General features: G+C 44.7%; 1 protein-coding gene across 1 annotated transcript in view; it reads right to left on the reverse strand.

Annotated features, from left to right (window-relative positions):
* MDGA2 (MAM domain containing glycosylphosphatidylinositol anchor 2) overlaps positions 1 to 22,062 on the reverse strand; it is a 390,338-nt gene that overhangs the window by 45,899 nt on the left and 322,377 nt on the right. The window contains exon 10 of the mRNA XM_082000249.1: positions 8,436 to 8,584. Within this exon, the coding sequence (XP_081856375.1) occupies positions 8,436 to 8,584 (149 nt within the window). The remainder of the gene's footprint in view (positions 1 to 8,435; positions 8,585 to 22,062) is intronic.

Consider the following 22,062-nt stretch of genomic DNA (forward strand, 5'->3'; position numbering starts at 1 on the left):
CTGGTGTTGTTTCACCTTAATTCAGTCCAGGGGGATCACAAACTTGGTCGTTGGCCCCACGGGGAATGAGGTTGTCCTGAACGACTCCTTTCGGGCCGTGACAGGGATAATGGACCTAGAGCTTGAGCAAGCGCAGCTATTGCTAAGTTTTATCCTGATATCCTAACATATTTTAACAGGGTACCTGGAATATACTATGCAATTTATTTATGATTCCTAGGCATCGATGCTGCTCTGAAATTATCTTCAATAAAGAGGATGCATCCTTCATCAGGATTAAGTTTCTGTAATGCCCAAAGGCCTTTTCAAATATTTATTTATGCTATATTTTATTATGACAAAAAGCATGCTGCATGCCAGACACACAACTCTTTTTAGTCAGGCATTTGCCTAAGGACATATGCCGTAATTTTCATGTAGACCTTCAATTTTCAAAGTTTCATTGTTCTGTTTCTCTGTTAGTTTTCATTTTTGTAAATCCTTTAATATTTCTTAACTGTATGACATCATATGAAATCAACCCTAACAAGAAAACCATTGCTGCCACTTACAGATTTTTTTAAACAGTCTTGCATTGCAGTGATTGATATAAAGAATAAAGCAGAGTAATGGAAAATATTTCTAGGCAATCATGTTTTTCATTTTAAACCTGGATCTGATCAGCGTCAAAATCCTGACAGCCTGCTGTTTGCATTTATTGGACAGCTACACAGCAGCAGGGTGAAAAAGCAGTCATGTAAACACACATCCCATCTTATCTGCTCTTCTGCTGTTTGTACTGGAAGTGGAGCACGTTTTCATCAAGGGCCCAGCTTCTGCTGGAGGGGTGCCCACACAGGACTTGACAATTTAAAGGCAAGTGCATCCTTGTTTGGATGGGGCAGATGATTCGTGCAATTCAGCCACTCCACCTGAGGCTCTGGCTGCAGCACACAAAGCTGCAGCCCACAAGGGTTAAAATGTAGTAAAAAGCAAATAACTTCTTTACTAAAACAAATTCCTCCAGCTTGAGTAATTTCTCTCCCTAAATTGCTCTTCAGTTCACTCCATTTTCTCCGGCGTCCTTCCTTGAAGTTTGACTGATACGCTGCATTTGTCAGCAGTAACCAATTCACGTTGCAGAGTTTTCTGCAGAGACGGAGTAAGTGAAAGTTGAGTGTGACCACCATGTACAGGCTGAGGCTACAGCACGGGACTTGCTCTTGGCAATGCTGGGTGAGAGCATACACTCCTGAGTACCAATAAGTCTGTATTTTTTTACTGAAGGGAAATGTGCAATGAAAGCCTCAGCTTATATCAACATCACTGCTTCCAGCACAAGAGCTCCTCCCCGTGCAGGATCTGTCCTTTAGGGAATTATTACTTTGCCATTGTTTGCAAAAGTCAAGACAGAGACTCTGGCTCCTGCAACGTAGAGATATACACGTATAGACATCCTGAAGAGAAAGATCAGATATTGCCCCAAAATGCAAGGTATCCCAGGAAGGGGTTCCACAGAGCTTACTGGGAAGCTACAGAATTCATACATGGTCCATGTTTTTTTTCTTTCTGATTAATGTGATCCTAGTCTTCAATTTTTTTCCATAATTATATCTTTCTTTTTGACCAGTCCACATGCTTTCGCAACACTGGTGGGACCCTCCTTGCCTGCTGCACCTCTGTTTCCCATCAGATCTGACCAAAATGAAGAGCTGGGTTCAGAAATCACAGGCAGTAAATTCAGAATGTTCTTGTGTGTCTTGTTTCCTTAAGAAATACGAACTAGGTATTAAAATTGGTAATGAAATAGCAGCAGTTTATGCTTATATAACGAAAATCAAACCAAGGAAGTCCCAGCAGGCAGTAATTGCTTGGATCAATGAATATGTTAAATTTTGCCTGTAAGGTTTTGGGTTTTTTTGTGAAGAAAGGGAATTTAGTTTTATGGTCCACATGTCGTGGTAATGTGAATGGGCACAGCTCGGTCTGGGATGTTTTCTGTTTAAATATCTAGCAAATACAGCCCACTACCTCCAAAACAAGTGAACTGGTTACTCTGGAGGCGCAAAGCTCGACTCCCCGACAAGGGAGTGTGGTTACAGTCAGGAGCATCTTTGGTAACCTAGATACCATGGGGTCAAAGTCAGAACGTCAGGACCCAACAGAAAAGGCTGTATTTATGAGTATAACTTTCACCTCTGGATTTGTTAAGATGTAATCAGTAGAGATTTTTTTCAGAATTATACATAAGCATTTGCCTAATCTATCCAAAGACTGGGAGATGTAACCGTTTTTAAATGGCAATTAAAAGTATTCGGTACAAATCTCAAATGACAGCCCTCAGCTCGCTGTTTTGAAACTCAAGCCTCAGTCTTGTGAAGAGTAAGCATAGGAGGTATCAGTATTGCAAACTGAAAATTGTAAAACAACCATTGCTTCTCTAATTCAATTTACCAAACCCAAGGAAATCAATAATAAACGTGCCTTTGCATGTTGCACTCATTTTTTTTGCCAAACTCTCTCCGTCTCATTTCACAAGTGCAGACATAACAGGAAAAAAGCAAAGCCTTGTTTAGACTCCCAAAAGAAATGCACACTGTGAAGTCTTTGGGACAGCTTATATCCCTCTGTACTCTGTAGAAGAAGGCTTAAGTTGTTTCACGGAAACAAAATTAGAAATATTCCAATAGTCATGTGAATTTTCAACTCTCTCACTTCCTCCACTGAAATTAATTACTACAGATGTAATTATCTTTGAATGGTTCCGAACGCAATTTTTGTACGCATGTTGATACATAGCTATTGTACATGTTCACAGAATGAAATCAAAATGAAAATACCCAGCTTGCAAACATCTTTGCAGTACGTTGTGTGACGACAGTACCGTGACCCTGATAGAAGGAACATCTGGAGAATTACTACCCGTTAGGTGGAGGCCTTGAGTGTGCTAAAAGAAATAAATTTCTCATAACTGACTTTCATTCTAAATACAGTACTTTGGTAAATAAAGATTTCCATTGATCTATTTCCATTTTTACTCTATAGGCAGAAAAATTACACTTTTCTATTCTTGTGATTCCCTCTTCATCTGATGGGACCTTCCCTCTCCCTTTTGGATTTCCTTGGCTTCCCTGACACGTCACTAAACCAAGCTCCACCTTTTTCTCAAATAACTTTCCCAACATTTGCTGTGCCAGTTTCTTGCAGCTTCTCTTTAACCAATGCTTAAAATGCCAAACAAGTTTCTCCTGAGTCCTGCTTCCCTACCATTAAATTATCCTCTTGTGCCTGAGAGATGCCTTTATTTTAACTCTAGTGACAAGGTAGGTGACAAGAAGCAGGATCTGACAGAAATGTGTAACACTTCTGGTGATTCATACAGGGTGGAGTCTGGAAGCTCTGTTCCAGGAATACTAAGAAAATTAAAGCAAGTCCCAGAGAAAGAGGACCAGAGAGAGAGATGGTCCCACAGAGGCAACAGGCCATGCAATGGTCTGGGTTATTGAGCACCACCAGCGGAAGGTGGACTCTGAGCCCAAGCTCACTGCGCACACATGCCTGTGTGTCTGAGAGCTGTACTCACAGAACGCCAACGTGCAAAGTCCGTCTATTTTTAATATAGTACCATCCCTTTTGGTCACTGCAGCAGACAATGTGGGCCCTTCAGGGGTCTAGGAGGTAACTGGACTTGCTCTGCCAGGTAAAGGCTGTGTACTTGCTGCATGGACATGGACCTGCTGAAGAAGCTGTAGAACCCCTCCATGACTGGGTCGGGATTGCTGAGGTTAATTAACTTCATTTGTTCTTTCTCTGTTTTCAGACCTGTATCTTGAAGGAGGAAATGTATTGCCTCATTCTCTACCAACAGGAGATCATAGCCTCTTACCTATTCCTCTTGACTATACCCTGCTCTTGCTGTATCCCTAATTTCCAACTTACTCTGCCATACAAGACTGCAGTAATCATAAACGAGCATCTCAAATGGACCTTAATTTAGGCTCCATGCACCTCCTATTTTCCTGCTCAGATCTGTACTCAAATTCCCCCTTCAGCAGTGAGAAAATTGCTACTGATGCTCTGAGGTAGTAGAACAAAGTGCTGCCCCTGGATCAGGAGCATGTCCTCCTCTCATTGCCAATCTGGAAAAAGCTCACCAAAATTGGGTGGAAAATGGATGGGCTCAATTCTTTCTTTCCCTTCTTTGGCACATGGAACTTGGATGGCAAATGTGCTTGCAAGTGCCCAGATGTACCAGGATAGTTGTCCGCCACCTTCATGCTTCCTAAAGTTGGTCAACATACAGAAGAATGTATGGTAGTGAAAGGAATGCTTTAATCTTTGCTTATTTTGGCTCTGGTGGCCCAAGAGGAGAAGATATTATATACATTGTGGTATTTCTCTGACACCTTCTGAATCTTTCTTTATGCCAAAGGTTGGCAGCAGGATTGGCCGTAGACTGAATCCTTTGTTCTCAAGGGCTTCTCTCCTTTTGGGAAAAGGACCAATCACTTCAATTTCCCTTCACCATGACAAAATTGTCTAGACTGGTCTTTCAAGAACTGCAAATCAGACCAGGTTCCTTGCTATTATCTCTCATCAACTAAATGGTTTTTTTTCTAAGCAAACAAGCCAAAAATTTCCATGAAGAGAAGACCACATCTATAACAACTACTTGGAGGGACAGGGCCTGAATGAATACTGCAGAGCTTTGTCGCCTCCTTAAGACATGCTTGAGGGCTCTGAGCACTATCAAAGCACATGAACACAGCTCTTACACTCACTCAACAAGTAAACTCTATGGCTGTTTAGTCAGTGCCTCATTTTTTAAAACAGTTATTTGTCACTGTTCAATCAAAGAGGAGCACAGCCATGTGCACTGCTCGGTGGCTAGATGCTCCCTAACAGCAGGCTTGGCAGATACTGCAGCTCAGCATCCTCAAAGCTGATTAAAACCCAGCACTAGGAAGCCACTGTCCATGGGCTACATCAACCAGAAATGCAGACAAGAGCCTGCGCTTGTTAAAACAAATGTTAAGCACAGACTGAATCCCCCAAAGGCAAAACCAGGAGTGTCTGGGCTTATCAGAAAGCAAAGTGCTCTAAATAATTCCTGTTCCTCCCTGATTCTCCCAGGAGGGAGCATCTGCCACACAGTACCATGTCAGCAGGACAAGCTTGACTGAGCAAACTTCTGCTCACCATCAGCGTGCTGTATGGGCAGTTTGTAGCTTTAAATATAGGGGTGGGGGGAGACCTGTACAATGATCTTAAAAAAAGACATATAGATGACATGCATATAAATGCAGTGATTCTTACAGATTTTCAATTCACTTCTTAAATTGATTACTTTTGCTCTTAAAACATGTATTTTCACTGTTAGAAAGCAACCACAGAATCCTGAAGGTCCCAATAGCACAACAGCTGCTCCCGGCATCCGCTGTGAGGTAGCTCGCACCTCTTGCTCGTACCTCTACGTAAAGAGGACTGAATTATCTTCACTGCTTACATCCCCCTCAGCACGCCAGGCTCCTTGGCTTCAGCGTCTTTGTTCTACCTGTTTTCTGCCTGCACTACACCTCTGGCACTCGACATTTCTCTCCGGCTTTCTATTACCAGCCTCCTTTGCCCTGCAAAAGTTTCATTATTAAGCACATCCTTTGTGTTGCTTTCTACAGCCACCTGGCAAATGTAAAACCGGAATGAAACACTCGGCGTCTCATAAGAAATCCTAGTTTTTATAAGATGACGTTACAAATATTGTCAATACTATGGACTTCAACAATTCCACAGAAAATCCAGCAAGTGCAAACCTGCCATCAACTAAAAATTCCCAAAATACTGCCTGGATTCTGTGTCAAGTGAAGCAGCAGCGTACAGGTCGGGTACAGAGGAAGCGATGCTTGAGCTCTGATTTAGCATTCTTAATACGAAGGCAATTTACTGATCAGATAAAGGTAACGGTGTTAATCGAATCACGGGCAGATACCGACACACGGAGCCGCTACGCGGGCCCCTGGCAGTGGTTTGCGATGCGCTGGGAGATTAAAACAAAGATTAAGAGCCGTCAGTTTTTACGGGAGCAGCATGCTGGGCTGCTCTCGCGCAGACCCTCCCTCCCTGTCGCCCCGGTGAACCTTGCACAGCCCTGAGCTGTGTTTTCCACTGCTCCCAAAGAACGCTCATCCCCACTTTTACTGTTAAATAAAAACAAGAGCAAAACCCAGAAAAAAATACATTGCTAAGTCAAATAAATAAACGCAAACAGTTCAGAGGGCAACTTGGCAGTAGCAAGTACCGGTAGATGTCAAAAAAGAAAAAAAAAAAAGTTTAATTATCACCCTTGTTTCAGGGCGAATTACTGTGATGATGGACGAGTGTTTCTGGACAGCTCGCTGGGTTCTAAATCACCTGAGTTTTAAATGTGGCTCCAGATGGACGAAAGGAAAATATTTTGGATAGCCTGACAGAGAGTTGTTGTCAAGGAAATCAGAGTAAAGTAACTCTCGATAATTATATAAATAGATAATTAAAAGTAAATTAAAATGAAATGGAAAAAAATAAGCTAAAACCCCATTAATTTCATTATATATTCTTTTACTTCAGCATATTCTTTTTTTTAATTTTTTTTTTAAATTTTTTTTAATTCCTCTCGGGTACTGGGAATAATGGAACTGATTTGTGCTCAATGATGCAAACAGTTGCATAAACATGTATTAAAAGTCACCGATTTTCATTTCAAATTCATTAGATGCAGGCAGAGAAAAACTCTGAGTGTAGGAGAGCCAGTACCCCCAGGTATCAAAGCTGTTCCCTGGACATGTCCCAGTCAACTCCACAACTAGCACAGAAGTTACACAAGCAAAACCCCATCCACTCAGCACAAATAACATGCTCAAATCGTGTACTTATTTTGCATCTTGCAAAGCTCATCTCAGTAGGAGATCTGTGGGATAGCAAAATACTTTCTGCACTCGCATTTCCAAATATGTGTGTCTTCAGGAATCTCTTTTAATGCCCAGTCTGTTTCTCCCTGCACAAACTATTATTTCAGGCATTGAATAACCAAATGTGTACTTTCTAAATCAATCAATTGTGGTATTATTTAAAGAAAAGCAAGCTCAGCGGGGGAGCGTAAAACAAGACCAAAACAACATCAGGCCGATTCTCCCAAGTAAGCAGCAAAACGTCTTCGTTCGATCACAGCAGGTCCAGGCTGGGAGCAGGAGCTGGGGGCCTGTGCCCAAGAGCCAGGGTGGTGGGAGCCCTGCGACGCCGACCGGCCGCGGCACGGCACAACTTGGCACAGCGTGGCACAGCACGGCACAGCCGCCTCTGCCAGCGCACACCTCAGCCAGACCAAAGCTGGCAGCCCAACTGGTAAGATACGGCTTGGAGGTGGACGTGGTGGCCACAGAGGTGTTCATAGCACGGAGCATTATTTTCAAACCATGTATTTTTCCTTCAGAAAGCCTAGCAATGCCAAAGCCGAAGCTGCCTGTCAAGCTCTACTACACTTGTAGTGTTTGGCATGGACAGACTCTAAACAAGATTGGGAACAAGTCCTGTGGCACAAAAATCTTCTGCCTTTAGAACACAAAATTGTGAGATTTTCTATGGACTTAGCTGTAGGAGGATCACTTCGCTCTGCGAAGAGGAGTAAGCAGAGGTGTTGCCATTTAACGAGAGTTTAAGCAATGCACAGAGTGGTTCTTTCACTTTAATTGACTATTAAAACTCAAGCTTTTTAGCAATAACCTTCAAAGAAGACAGATGATATTTTTCTTGTTAAAGGGTAAATTAATGGGGATGACTATGTTAATTTAACAATTCCTCTGCAAGTGGGTTAGTCCCACACTTCCTTAACAGGGCCAATTCCCATTGAAAAGTTCACAGTAAATCAATGAAGGTGCAAGCATGATCGGCTTTAATGTGGTCAAGAAAGACATCTTGGTTCTCAAAGTCCACATGTTTCCACAGGAAAGCTACAGCTATCCCTATATTTATCCATTTACATGGAAGATCTAATAAGAGATATGTAGACACACAGAGAAATAAAAAGTTTAATTTCACTGCACGTTTCTTTCATGTAATCTTTCTAGCATATCTTGAGCCACAGCCTCTACAAACTCTCTGACGAACAGCTCTTTAATCTCTGCGTTTCACACTGCAAATGTGCAAATTAGTTTTCAGGATCTGCAAGTGGCAGAGGAATACTTCTGCAAGATGGTAGCAAATCTTCCAGAAGGAGGAGAAAACAACTCTGACGCATAGAAGATGAAAAGAGGGAGGAAAAAAGGAAGTAAAAGAAGCAAAGTAAAATAAGTTTTAAAATAAAATTTAATTTAATTTAATTTAATATAATTTAATTTGAAAAAATAAAATAAAGGCCTGACAGTCCTAACAGAGATCATAAGACTCAAAAGGCACATCCTGCATGAATGAATTTCTTTGCTCACCTGCCTAATCCCTAAGCGATAGGCAAGGATGCGGTCCACAGCGTCGGGGTTCATCTGTGTCCACTGCAGACTGTAGGAGTAGACGCGAGGTCTGTTCTGCCACAGGGGGTTGTAGGTGTCATAGTAGAACTCGGGAGCGTAGGCTTTGCCTGTAGGAGATGGGAACAAAAACGGGGAAGACAAAGAAGCCAGAGAATGATCAGGCAGCCAGCCAGTTTTGGAACCAAGTGTTGAGATCCAGCCTGCAACCACCCTCTCCCTCTGTGTTTTGAGTCATTTTGTTAAATATCTTCTTCCAGAAACACGTCTTGGAATTACTTGCCTCCATCCACTTTTTTTAAAGGATTCATGGTAATGGTTTGCCTTTATCGTTAACTCACTCCTCAGTGGCATCCGTGACCCAGGTGTGGGCATGGGAGGGGAAAAATTAACTGACGTCCTAGCAAAGGCAAGCTGGAGTGATGTCACATGCCCTTGCACAAATTTTTCATGGCCCAGATGACTAAAATAGAGATATCAAAACAATCTGCACAACACTGAGCAGAGAAAGACTCAGTGACAGCTGCTGTACCTGGCACAAATAATACAAAATTACATCTGTGAGCTGGAAATACAAGATGGGTATTTCCAGCAACGGCTGCCCTCATCGCGTCTTCTCCTCTCCAGCTTCCCAAGTGAAAACGCACACAAGCCGTCCTTTGTAACACCGCAGATGTGCACGCTATTACAGTACATTATTTAGCTGAACGTACTGCTTTGCACAACAGAGGGAAATGACATCTCACAGTGCATGTTGGGTATACGAGCGTTTCACCAGAATGTTATTATAGCCTACATCCTTCATAAATATGAAAAACATAAGGATGATTTCCTGAACACATGACAAAACATTGCTTGAATTCACTAAATCCGAGTTCTCTTTGACTTAAAACAATGAATACTAGTAACATCTTTACATGCAAGTTACCTTTGTGCCTCTAGAGCATCCCACAACGAGTGATTTGTCTATAACAGCAAAAGTGACATAGTCCCCAGTCTGTTTGCTTAGCCACGGGCATGAGGTGGCATCTGAGATGCAGTAGGGTAGCTGAGCCATCTAGGTTGGGTGGAAGATATGGCACAAGAGCTGTAAGAGACCCAGGACCTGCTAGAGCCGTAACTGGAGCTACGTGCACCATCCTAGAGATGCCTGTACTACCAGGCAGCTCTGTACAGGCAAATGGGTTGAGCAGATGTGGTAGGGACAGCAGTGGCTGCAAAAATCTCTGAGGGAACTTCACTCCACTGGAATACACAATTCCAACATATTCCAAAATAATCTCGGTGGATTTGTTCAAAAGGAGAGTCAAACAACGTTAGAGCACACACCAGTACGTGCCAAAGATCAGTTTTCTATTTTTCAGTCATTTTGCATTCATCTTTCTTTAGCATGACATACCAACAATGCAGCATTGCTTACGTTCCTTAAAGCAAAAAGGTTTGGATTGACTTGAAACAAGTTTTAACAGCTGGATTTGTAGGAAGAGTTGTTAATCACCAGTTTTCGCCCTGGATCTGTTTCAACAAGAACAAAACCTCAACTCAAAGACTGACTGTCTTTCATGGAACAGGCCCATCCTTGCCCTGCTGGGCTCTGCCTCCATCCTCTGGAGTTTCTATGCTTTAAGCATAATGGTATTTGGAACAGGATGGGGGCAAACACAAACCAGGCTCTACTGTGTTAAATGCTACATTTTGTCACCTGAATTATACAAAAAGGAGACGAAACATGGGAAACCAAAACATCTGGAGATGCTATCCTGCTGTGAAGGTCTAAAAGACACTCATCATTAAAGAAAAACAGAAGCAGAATGAGGTCTTTGCCCCTGCAAAGCTTATACCTCTGTCCTCCTCCTATTTCTGCAGGGATTTTGTCAGTGGGAGTAATTATGACATGCAATGAAAAACACAGGACAGCCTCATGGGAAGATGTGGTCTGCCTGCTCATGATGACCTATGAGAGGGGTATGGATTCATAACTCACCTCCTTTAATTCAGATATTAGGAGCCTGTGATGAAATGCACACTGTATTTAGGTATTTTCTTCTCAAAACTATTCTTATCCACAGGTGTAAATAGAGATGGATGGGGAGGTGTTTTGACCTAGAAGTCTGAGAATTTCAGTCATCAGAAAGGTAGTGAGAAGAGGGGAAAAGAGCATTAAAAAAAAATATTAAAAGGAACAAAGGAAAAATCACGTGAATATATACCAATCTTGTGGTTATTGATCAAGCTTTTATCTTTGAGTGTGTCATCCCCTCCAGCCTTGCTTTTCTTTTCAAAGGATGAAAAGCCCTTTTAGCCAAGATATTTTTGCCTGATTGCCCAATGAAGGTGCACATTCAATTAAACCGGACTAGAGCAGATCTGCTAGTGCTGAAGTAGCAAACAACAATACTCCGAGGAAAAGAAGCAAAGCAAAACTGCTGTTTTAAAAAGTGAAATGTAAGATAAATGAAAAGAGGATCAGTGGTCGATAAGATTTGTTTTCCTTATTTATGTGCAGTGGGAATAACGGAGAAAAGCTCATCTTGAATGCAAATTATAATCTTCCCCCTTCTACTGCAGGTGGACATAATGGCATCTCTGGGTGTCTACAGAAAGGATCCATAATTAGACGCTTGTCACAATACGGGCACTTGAACAACACAGTCACCTTTTGAGAAATAATGAGGACTCATGAAGAGTTCCATTATTCTAAATCCCTCTGAATAGAAGAGCTTTCTGGTGTGAATGGAGATGCTGAAAATTTAACAACACAACATTAAGACCTTAACTTGAAAACTTCAGAAGTATGAGAAAACTGGGCAGTATTTTAGAGAACACTTTGGAGGAGCAGGAGCTATGAGACATGTAGGCAGACATGTCTTGAAAGGTGTCCCCTGTCACCATGACCATTTGCTCTGCCTCCAGACAAACACCCCAAGCCTGCCACCTCCCAACCATGCCACTTCCAGAGGTGATGCTATGCAGTAAAGGCTATCCTCTACTAGAGAAATAAAGAGATGATGAAGAGTGTAAGAGACCTAGCAACAGCCCTTGGCTTACCACAACTTGACTGTGGGGAGGCAGCAGCTTACTCAGAGGAAACCACCTGCGGTACAGGTTAGCTCAGCAGCCAGCTTCAAGCCCTGGTCATGCTTGGAAGAGCTTATCACATATTCCCCACCTGCAGAGATGTCTCAAGGACATAAAGCGTGGGGCTGCTGTCCCTCATATCCCAACTGGCATTCCTTGGGGCTGCCAGCCCTACCTGCATCTGCCTGCCTTCCTAGAGTACTGTCAGCCTCACCTGCCAAAAGCAAACCCCCTTGTTTTGTTCCAAGTACAGGAAACATTTCCCTGGATCATATCATTTGCCATTTTTTAAGCACAGGCAGCAAAAATGGCCTTCCTCTCACTCCCTTCAGCTTTTGCAGCATTCGAGGATTTCAGAAAATCACAGAATCATTAAGGTTGGAAAAGACCTCTAAGATCATCAACTTCAACCATCAACCCAACACCACCATGCCCACTGAACCATGTCCCGAAGTGCCACATCTACACATTTTTTGAACACCTCCAGCGATGGTGGCTCCACCATCATTTATTTTTATATATAATAAATCATTTATTATATCATATATTTTATATATAAATATATATAACATTTATTAAAACATTTCTGGACAGGCAGGCAGAGCTTGGCCTGCCCCTGGGACCAAACCTTGCCAGGCTTCAGCTAACTGCAGGTAGCCGTGACCAACTGACCACTCTTCTGTTGCCCATCGAAGGGGATTTTGGTGCACTGGGAGGGGCCCCAGGTCTGTGCGGATTCAGATATATAGGGGAAAACAGTGAAACTCTTCTCAGCCCTCAGGAGGGTGCTGGCGAGAGGAGCAGCATGCCACAGCCATGGGTCGAAGGGTTAAAGGCAGGGTGAAGGCAGGGTAGTTTCTGCAGGCAGCTTCTATGGATCCAGGAGATCCCTGGAAAGGACAGTGTCTCGCGGACATGCCACTCCAGAAGGTCCCGAGGGAGAAGAGTTTAATGCCATGGTATTTTTTGCGTCTGTTAAGGCAATCTGAACTCGGGTTTAGAGTTCCATTAATATGTACTAGTTTTAATTAATCCCCCCTCTGTGCTCACACTGCTGGAATCCGAGTAACTGTGTTGCTTGGGGCTCTGCCAGGGAAAGGATGCATGACACAGCTTGATGTGGAGTATGTTGTTTGTTTTCCTTTCTATCACTAGCAAAACATTTATTTTTTTCACCTTCTGAATATGTAGCATGTGCAACATGAAGACTTGGGAATGTGTGTGCGGGGAGGGTGGGAGCGGGGTAGGGACAGGTAATACCGAACACAGTTTTGCTCATCTATGCTGGCCCCTGCACGAGACAAAAATGCATAAACAGACAGACCAAATGTTTGTGTTTGAAGGCTACACAGCTAAAATAAAGTGTGAATTCCTCCCCGGCATGCTTACAGAGGCCACCCTGCACAAGCAGCACAATTACACATTCTGCTGCATTTGTCGCTGTTGTCCCATCAACCTGAATGCATCTGCATATGAAGCCTACAATTATCAATTATGGCTAACTGCACTCCTGGGCACATGGGGTTGTTCAGGATTTTAGCTATCTCCCTCCTCAGGTTAGCACAGGGGAAATAAAAAACCCCAGTGCCCAATTCTCCACTCCCATTCATCTGGATTAACAAGCACGTCCCAGCCCTGTGAAGCTTCTGAATTGTAGAAACACTGAAGAGGTCTGTGATTATTGGCAGGGAGCAGCAATTTTTCCTTCCTGTGCCTTAAATGTCAAGAGGCCAAATTTTTTTTTTTATTGAGCATGATTGATTGGTGCATTTTCTGCATCGCTAATTGATGTCCAACAGATCAGGGAAGCATCCTACCCACAGACCCTCCTTCAGGGCAAGAGCCACAGGCTTTATAAGAGAGTCCCCAGCTCAGTCCCTTCTCACTGTAGCATCGTACAGCTTCTAGCAGGAGGAAGACACTGTTCCTTGTATACCAAAGCGCAGAAAGCCCACAGAAAAAAAAGTTTAACAATGATGAATTTGGAAAATACATCCATAAAAGTGATTTATCTTAAGTTTGTGCTTTGTTTTTCTGGTGAGGGGTTGCGTTTGTTCCAGGTGCACTCTCTTCAGTAATAGCTGGACCAGTGGTCCTTGCCTCTGGACAAGCAGCAAGCCCCTCAAACACGTGTCATGGGGACGAGCTGCATCGCTCAGCCTAAACCCCACCGAAACGCACCCGGGCCTGGCCAGGAAGGAAATGGTCCCTTGGGTGAAGGTTTCATGGAAAAAGTGGGATTTGGGAGAAGAGGAATGCAGCGCACTCAGCAGAGGCGACGGAGGAAGCTGTTTCCCCGAGGGGCAGCGGAACACCCCCCTCCAGCCACGCAGCCCTCCTCCTCCGGAGCAAAGCCAGCCCAGGGACGGGACTCGGCAACGGCTCAGCGCTGGCTGGGGCACTCCTGAGGACGAGAAGCTCTGCCACAGCTCAGGCATCGCAAACACCCGCGTACACAAGGCAGCCAAGGTGCACCAAACACGTCCTGCTTCTTTCTTGTCTAGCAGGAGGCCTCCCCACGGCAAACAGGAAGGTCCCTGAGTTTCAGCGGGAGAACAAGGCACAAAGCCGTCTGCCAAACCGCCCCAGCGGCGCCGGCACCATCACCGCCTCTGAGCCCTGATCGCTTCTGCTCTTGATCTACAGGAATGCTTGCCAGCGTGGCAGGGGTTACCGCAGGACCTCCCCAGGCCCTCACTAATGCACAGGAAGGTACAGCCTGTTGGAATATAACTGCTCTGATGCAGTTATATTTATAGATTTTATAAATTTTATTTTATATATATATAAACTATCCAAATTTTTAAACAATAATTAGTTTTTTATTTAATGTGCAACAGCTGACCAACCCGTAAGTAGACATGCATGTTCTTCTGATGTACGGATGAGGTGATAGCAGTTCACCAGTATTAAAGAGCGTACTATAGCAGACAGTGGTAAAACATCATTATTTTCTGATGGATAAGAGTCATCAAGTTACAGGCCTAGTTTCGGTAATTACTTATTTCATAATGAATCTGAGGCTGGATCAGGAAGAGGAACAAGCACCGTCTGTCACCGGTCCCAGTGTTGCAGAACAAATGCACTACTCTTCCCAGTAACAGTCCCTCGCACTCACAGAGCCCTTCTGCGGTCATTAGCATCCCTAGTGCAGCTCAGTGCAGGCAGCATTTGAATTCCTCCAGGCAGTACATCCAAAATATTATCTACCGACTCTCTACCAGTGTAAGGTCAAAAACGGTATGAAAGACAATATGGAACTGATTCATGGAAAACAAAGAAGCAAACAGAAAAGCCACTTCAACCTTACTGTTAAATTCATGCCACACCTCGTTGCACCACTGGGATCTCAGCAAATGTGGAAGTACTGTCCAGAACAGACGTGGGTGGATGCACTTACTCAAATGGGTCCTGAGCTGGTACCTATTAGAGAAACTCCTCGACCAGGCACAGGAGATCTTCCTGTGGTTCTATTCAGATCACTCAAGTCATTCATCCCTTAGAAACTTAGGAAAATAATATAATCTTCGAAAAGGATTGTTTCATTTCAGTTGCCAGTACATGGTTTCCAGAGTAACGTAAGAAACCAAGAACGCGCGCTGCAAACTTAAATCGTAATGAGCGCAAACACAACCCACTGCTTTCAAGCAATGGCAATAAACTGAACAATGACATTCTCTGCCTAATTATAGCAGCTGACTACGTACCCCAGATGGAGTTTCAGAGTACCGGGTTAGTGTTTATGCTGGCTTGTCATGCAGAAACAAACAGTAGTAACGGCGCAGGCACAGCGCAGTGACAGTGACAGCTTTAGGGGACGCGCAGACAGAGCACTAAAGGAATCATTTCCTTGCGTCGTCTGTTTATGTTCCCCTTATCTTCGTATCTATTTCTGCTAATTTTGGCGTTTGATGGCTTGTGAATGCAGCATCTTTGCCATCTCGGTTCCATATTGGCAGCACATATGCACTTTAGCTTATCATGACGAGGAGTTCAGTATAAGCGATGATCAGAGCGTCTTGCACTTTATAACAGCAGCTATAAACGTTTAGGGAAAGATAAAATAAAATCGGATATTTACAAATGCTTCCCCTTTTGGCAAATTCAGCTCCAGACCTTTATATCTTTAAAATGCATAAAGAATATAAATCCTAAACAAAATAAATATATTTAACTGTGTAAAATACTGGGAGACACAGAGTTTACGAAAAATGCTGCCCATTACTGTGCTCTGTTTTATTACAGGATATATATTTTATGAAGGATTTTCAATAAGAAAGAGAAGATACTTTGTTCTTTATTTGCATATGTGAAGAGAAACATATGTCTTCTCCTAGATCTGCTCCTCCTCCCAACACAGTCCCAACTCTGCAGCCGAATCACCCCGGTAACCTCCAGCCTCCCCGAAATCCCACACCTTCCAGCTCTCCGCATCCCTGTTTTGGACTTTCCACCATCACTGACCCTACTGCCTGTGCCCATCCATCCCCAGTCCATGCTGCTGGCTGATGCATAAGCAGTTCAGGATGCATGGCACAAAGGAATGAGTTTCAACATTTGCAAAAGTTTCTCCCTATGATTTTTTGGCCAAAAATGCTCCCAGAAGTGAACATCCATTTTCACGTAGTCTCAGTCCCTTTGGAAACTCCACTTGGTCAAGTGCCAGAGCCAGCCAACCACCCTTGTTCTCCTCAACTTTCACAACAGCTTTGATAAAACAAGCTTCCTCCTTACTGAAAGCTCATTGTGCTTCACCGATCAGTCCCCACTGTGGCTTTCTGAGGGTCCTGTGCTCTGTTACACCATTTAGAGGCTCCACCTATGGTCCTTGTTAATATTCTGTATTTCATATACTACCAGCTTCACACCAGAAGTTATCAGCACTTTTTCTTCCATAGCAGTCTAGCTCTAACCAAACTAAAAGCTTGGATTACTCCTTTCTTGAGCTATGCAAGCTACAGATCCCCCCTTCCCCTGCAACCACCATCATCCTCATGTCACTTACTTTTGGATGGTATTTTTCATTTGGAACTGTCTGTATAGTCTTAAATCTTTCCATTTGGACTACTACGTTGTGCGTTTCGTCCTCACAGCATCTCTAAGATATCGCCCGGCGAAAACGTGAGGATTGGTGGCAAATAGTGCAGACATGGCCTTCCCTTAGTCCTCCAAAAAGTGACTTCCAGGGACTGGTATTGTCTGGAGTCAAATACAGAGCCTGAGAGTCACGGTTCTACAGTCTGTACCTGTAGCCCCACCTGTGAGACCCAGGTAAATTCCAAAATAGTCATTGTATAAGAAAATTAACACCGAGACTTGGTCAGACAGGAAAGAGGCAGAGCAGGCTGCAAAGCAAAGCCCAGACTAGGGCCCAAGCACCAGACCATAAGCTGGGGCTCCTGCTCTACCAAAACCAGGTTTACCCATGGGAAGATCTTTGGGCTTTGGTTTCCAGGAAAGGACAGTCTAAGCCATAACAGAGCGGTCTGGCTGGGCAGCTGAAGAGGCATTTAATTGCATAGTAGTACTAATGTTAATCAAGAGAGAACGCTAATAATAACTAATCCCCACAAAGCAGGTGGATGAGGCTCCTCTTCTAGGGAATTCTGTGCTGCAGAAGCAGAGGACCCCTTGCTCCCAACACTGTGAACTTGAGGACGACGCTTTCCTACACTTTCCAGTAAAAGTCTCTTCCCAAGGCATATATAGATTTGCTAACATGTTGCAACTCGCAGGGAAGGAATGATTTGGGAATCAAACTGAGCTTTCAAATGCCTAGTTGGAGCACAAATTTAAATGTATATGTACTCTACCTACGCCAAATGAATTAAGAGGTTCCCATGCCAGGTACAGAAAGGTCTGCTTTGAACCAGTAAGCCAGCATCCCAGTTAACACTTAAACTAATACAAGTTTATGCCGCGGAGTACGCTACGCATTTCATCCAGGAAATCCACTTGCCCACGTGCCCCACAACGATTTCTTCACCGGCCGGATGCCTCAGCCTTGCAGCTGCAGCTGCAGGACCGCGGCAATGCCATCAAACGCCTCGCCAGCGATAACCAAACGTGACATCTGCTGGCTGAGCCGCGGAAGAGCTCGCGCTGCTCTTCTCTGCAATCCCTCCTCCTTCCGATGCGGGATTCGCGGTAAAAAAACACTGTTCCTTTTCACATCGAGACCAGGTCTCACCAAGAAACTAAAAAGAATGGGCTGCCGAGTTTCATTTCCATTCGTTTGGGCCTAACACAACCCTGTTTGTTGGTAAACAGCTTCAATACGATTTGAAATTAGGTTTATAAGATGGTCCAATGTATTTGGATTTCTCTCTTCAGACAGATCATGATAAGATGTGACCTTATCATCTTATCGCGATAAGATCCCTGTATTTATCCCTGTGCGACGACATTTTGAGGGATAAATAAACCCAGTTTAGAACTGCCTCTGAAGCTGGCTGATTCACACACACAGCCCCCCTTTTTACTGCTGAGCTTTCTGCAAGCTCACATGCACGTGTACACATGCTCGCCATAATTTCACGTGATAATTTTTGTAGAGACATAGGCACACACTTACATATGCCCGACACACACGTGCGAATGAATGCCTGTGTGTCAGCAGACGCATGCCCGTGCCTGACGAGGAAGCGGTTACTGAAGCAAGGTGAAATACAGTTCAAACAGAAGACAAAGCGCAGCCTCTGCTCGAGGCGGAGGCGGCCATTTACCTGTCGCGAAGCGAACGCTACAGAAGTCCCGCGGGGGCCGCGGGCGTGGAAGGGGGAAGCGGCGTCACGTGCCCTTAAACGCGAAAGACCTGATAAACGAAGGATGGGTAGGGAAGAGAAAGCGGTGTGATACAGAGAGCAGGGCGTTGTCATGAAATCGTAAATAATAACGTGCCACCACACGCACGTAAAGCAAGCTGCGGCCTCTGAGAAGGGGCTGAGGTGGGGACGCTCTGACACAAAACACGTATCTCGGGATCGGAGCGCGACGCTGAGTCACAGAAGAAGCATCTGCAGCCGGGAGACGATGCGGCTCGGCGCAGTCCTTTGGGAGCGATGGTGGGAGCAGGCAGCTCCCCAGCCTGCCACGCGCCTGCGGCCGGCGCCGCGCGGCAGTCCCCAGCATCCCCCCGCCGCCGGGTACCGCGCATCTTCCTCCGCACCTGCCCCGCGGCCATGCCTGCCCACGGCTCCTTCCGGCGGTGCCAGCTCAAGCCCTGCTCGTCGGCCAGGCTCCCCCAATGCTTCCTGAGCTTTTCCGGGCTTCCCAGGCCGCTGTAAGCCTTCCCCTGCTGGCATCCAGTCATGCGGCTGCCTGAGCCCCGTCCCTTCCCCACCGCGGGCTCCCCAGTCCCCAGTAAAAACCACAGCTTGTGGCTGCTCCAATCCCCTCCAGAACCAACACGCAATACCCTCACAGCACATCAGCAAACAAGCATTTTGAAGGAAGAAACTAAACAAAATGCCAGCCAGCAAATGACCCGCCCCTGCTTCCCACCAGCAATATTGAGATGCAGATTTTGGGCGCTCCTCAGGTCAGCTCTGCAGCGGCGGTGCTCGAGGGCTCCCTGTTAAACGCTCTTTCGTGCAGTTTCTTCAGGCTCTGTGGAATTGAAACACTGCTGAGATTATTTGCAGCATCCACAGCAGGCAGGTTTCTTCATGGGGAGGGCCTGGTGCAGCTCCAATATTAATCGGGGCATGTTCTTCACTCCCATGTACCAGGGTCCCGGAAAACACACCTTCAGGGCTGCCAGCAAGAGAGCAGCCAGCCCATGGAATGGATGATCGTCTTTTTTCCCAAATCACTCACTGTTCTGTTTATCCAATACAAAATAACTATCACCAGCCAAAGCATGGCACACTCAAGCACTCGCACCATCCAGGGCTGCAACTGTATGTTCTCTAACTCCTGGGGTCACCCATTTGGCCCCAGATGTGGACCTATACCCTACAGCTCAGGAGCTCTCTACTTCAAAAGCTGCACTATTCATCTTTATTGTTCTAGTTGCACAAAGCATCCTGCGGTCAGCAAGAAGGGAGGCAATCACTCTTAATTATCAGTCTCTTTCGAATAGCCCAGGACAGAGTGTCAAAGCAGAGACACACCAGTGGTGCCACACTTGGGGACGTCTGGCTGCAGCCAGCCGTCTGGGTCCACACTCTACTATCCCAAAACACTGCAAACCATGGAGGCCAAAAGGACGTTAGAAGTTTAGACACATTCATGGAGGCCACATCCACAAGCACGGAGAAACAGGGATCCCCGTGGGATGGCAGCTCAGTAGCCACCTACGGTACCGCTTGCCAGCAGACCAGGAAGCAGGAGATGGTGATGCCCCTGCTCCGGGCTCCAGGCTCACGCCAAGCACGTGAGACTGGTCAGTGCTGAAAACCAGAGACATGTGCCCAGGATCTGGCTTGGTGCCGCGATTTCCCTCGTACCAGCTTCGTTGCACAGCAAAGGGAGAACCAGGCTCGTCAGCTCCTTCCGCGGCTTTCAAGCAGCAACGCACAGAAACATGACTAAACCCCAACAGTATGTGAAAGTAGTAGTTTCTCAAGTGGTGCAATCCACTGCTGCATTCACCACCCCTTCCTTTTTTGGGTGAATTAAGTTTATTTTCCTTCTTCCCCTAGGGCAGACTTGCATTAAAAATGAATAAATCTGAAACACAGTGAAAACCTCAGATAACCCCTCCCTCCACTCCTCAAATTAGATACTTCAGCCTCAGGATGGAATTAATTAACTTCATTTTTCTCTTCTTACTAGATGACAGGAAAAGCACAGTTGAGATCCAGTAAATAACACCTTGTCACCTTTGCTAAAAGGTCACATTTGGCACTGACTGCTCCACTGATGACCTGCAAGAATATCCCAAATTTCAAAACTCTGCCGAATTTGGAAATTAATTGTCAAGAAGGCAGTCTCTGGCTCAGAGTCCACTGCCTTTACTGGGCTTTGGATCAGGAGGTTGGTGGAAAAAACCTGTTAGCACAGTAAGAACCGTCTTTCATATTTGACCGCCTGCAGTTTAAACTGCCCTGGTCAAGCATGCGGGGTAGGGCAGCAATCTGCTTCCGAGAGGGCTGGCAAAGCTCCTCTTAATTCAGATTCTCTACCAGCAGGAGCGAGTTCAGTGGGAAACAAAAGAACATCAATACTCTGCGTGTTTTGGAAACGGTCTTTCCTGTTGTACATTTTTAGGAGACGCTCTGGGCTTAGTAGCACTGTTATAATCTCCACGGCCTCCGACGTCTTTAATTAAAATCAAATACCTACTGTGCTTAGCAGGTGAGTGAAAAATATTTTTTTTAAATGGTAGTGATACTTCAGTAGAAATTTTAAGACCACACAGGTTAGGATATAGGTGACATATGGTCTTTGACTATCTTTTCCACTTCCTATGGTTCCCAGCCATCCATGACTGTCCCTAGATTAGCAAACTTGAGAAATATTTAAACAAGTGGGAGATTAATTACTTATTCTGTGTGTTTGCATGTGTTTCTGAGTTAAAGTAAGCATTGAGTAGTTAAGACTCAACTAAGCTAGAGCCTAACTTCTTACTCCTAAGGTCTGAGAATGCAGCAGAGCTCTTGCTGCAGTCAGGAAAGCTGCGGCTGGACTACAGTGGGCTGCTGCTCCCAAACAGGGGGAAGACACAGATGTGGAGGCAGATGTCTCCTGTTCGTGAGGAGCAAAAAGTGCTGCAAGAGACAAAACCCAACCCAAACCTGAAGAGGACACGTGCTGGTTTTTTTTTTTTGGAGACGGTCCATGCCCAACTCCAACTCCATGACAGATTTTTCATGGGAAACAGTCCTGCCACGAGGTGATGGTCGCAAAGGAATGAGGTGTGTAGGAAAGCACTTCAGGTTTCAGACCAAAGACACCAGGTGGGGAGAAAAAAATAAAACAGCACACTGCCAGTTTGATTCAAGACATGAAACTGGGATACGAGACTATTGTAACCAGTGACACAGTAAGAAATTGTCTCCTGTCCTTGGGAAAGATATAAATGTTACTGCAACCATCATTAAGCTTTATATGAAAGATTGTAATTTACATAGTCAGTTTATAGCCTGTAGCATTCATTTCGACTTACTAGAAAGCTAATAACTTATAGTCAGCTTGTAATCAAATATTTCTTAGAGAAACAGAGCTACAGACAGCAAGGATTTACAGGTAGTTTGTATGGATGTCTTCATAGAGAAATAAATTAATGCTAACAGTAATTCAAATCACTCGCTCTACCAGCTCTCTCCATATTTAAATCTAACAGTCCAGAGCTCCTTACAGGCTCTGAATGTCCTACCTCAAACTCACAGTTCCTCACCAAAACTGAGAGCTTTTTCCACCAGGCTGGAAGGACCCAGCCCGTGACATATGAAAAGGGAAAACAACGTACTGAGCTATCAGTGATGTTAAACATCTGGTCATTTCTTCTCTCAACCTCCCTGTGATAATTCTCCACCACTGTCAATCAAGACACTGATATTCTCAA

Source organism: Phaethon aethereus (genome assembly GCF_964289735.1).
Source record: "Phaethon aethereus genome assembly, chromosome: 5".
In the NCBI taxonomy this organism is placed as follows: Eukaryota; Metazoa; Chordata; class Aves; order Phaethontiformes; family Phaethontidae; genus Phaethon; species Phaethon aethereus.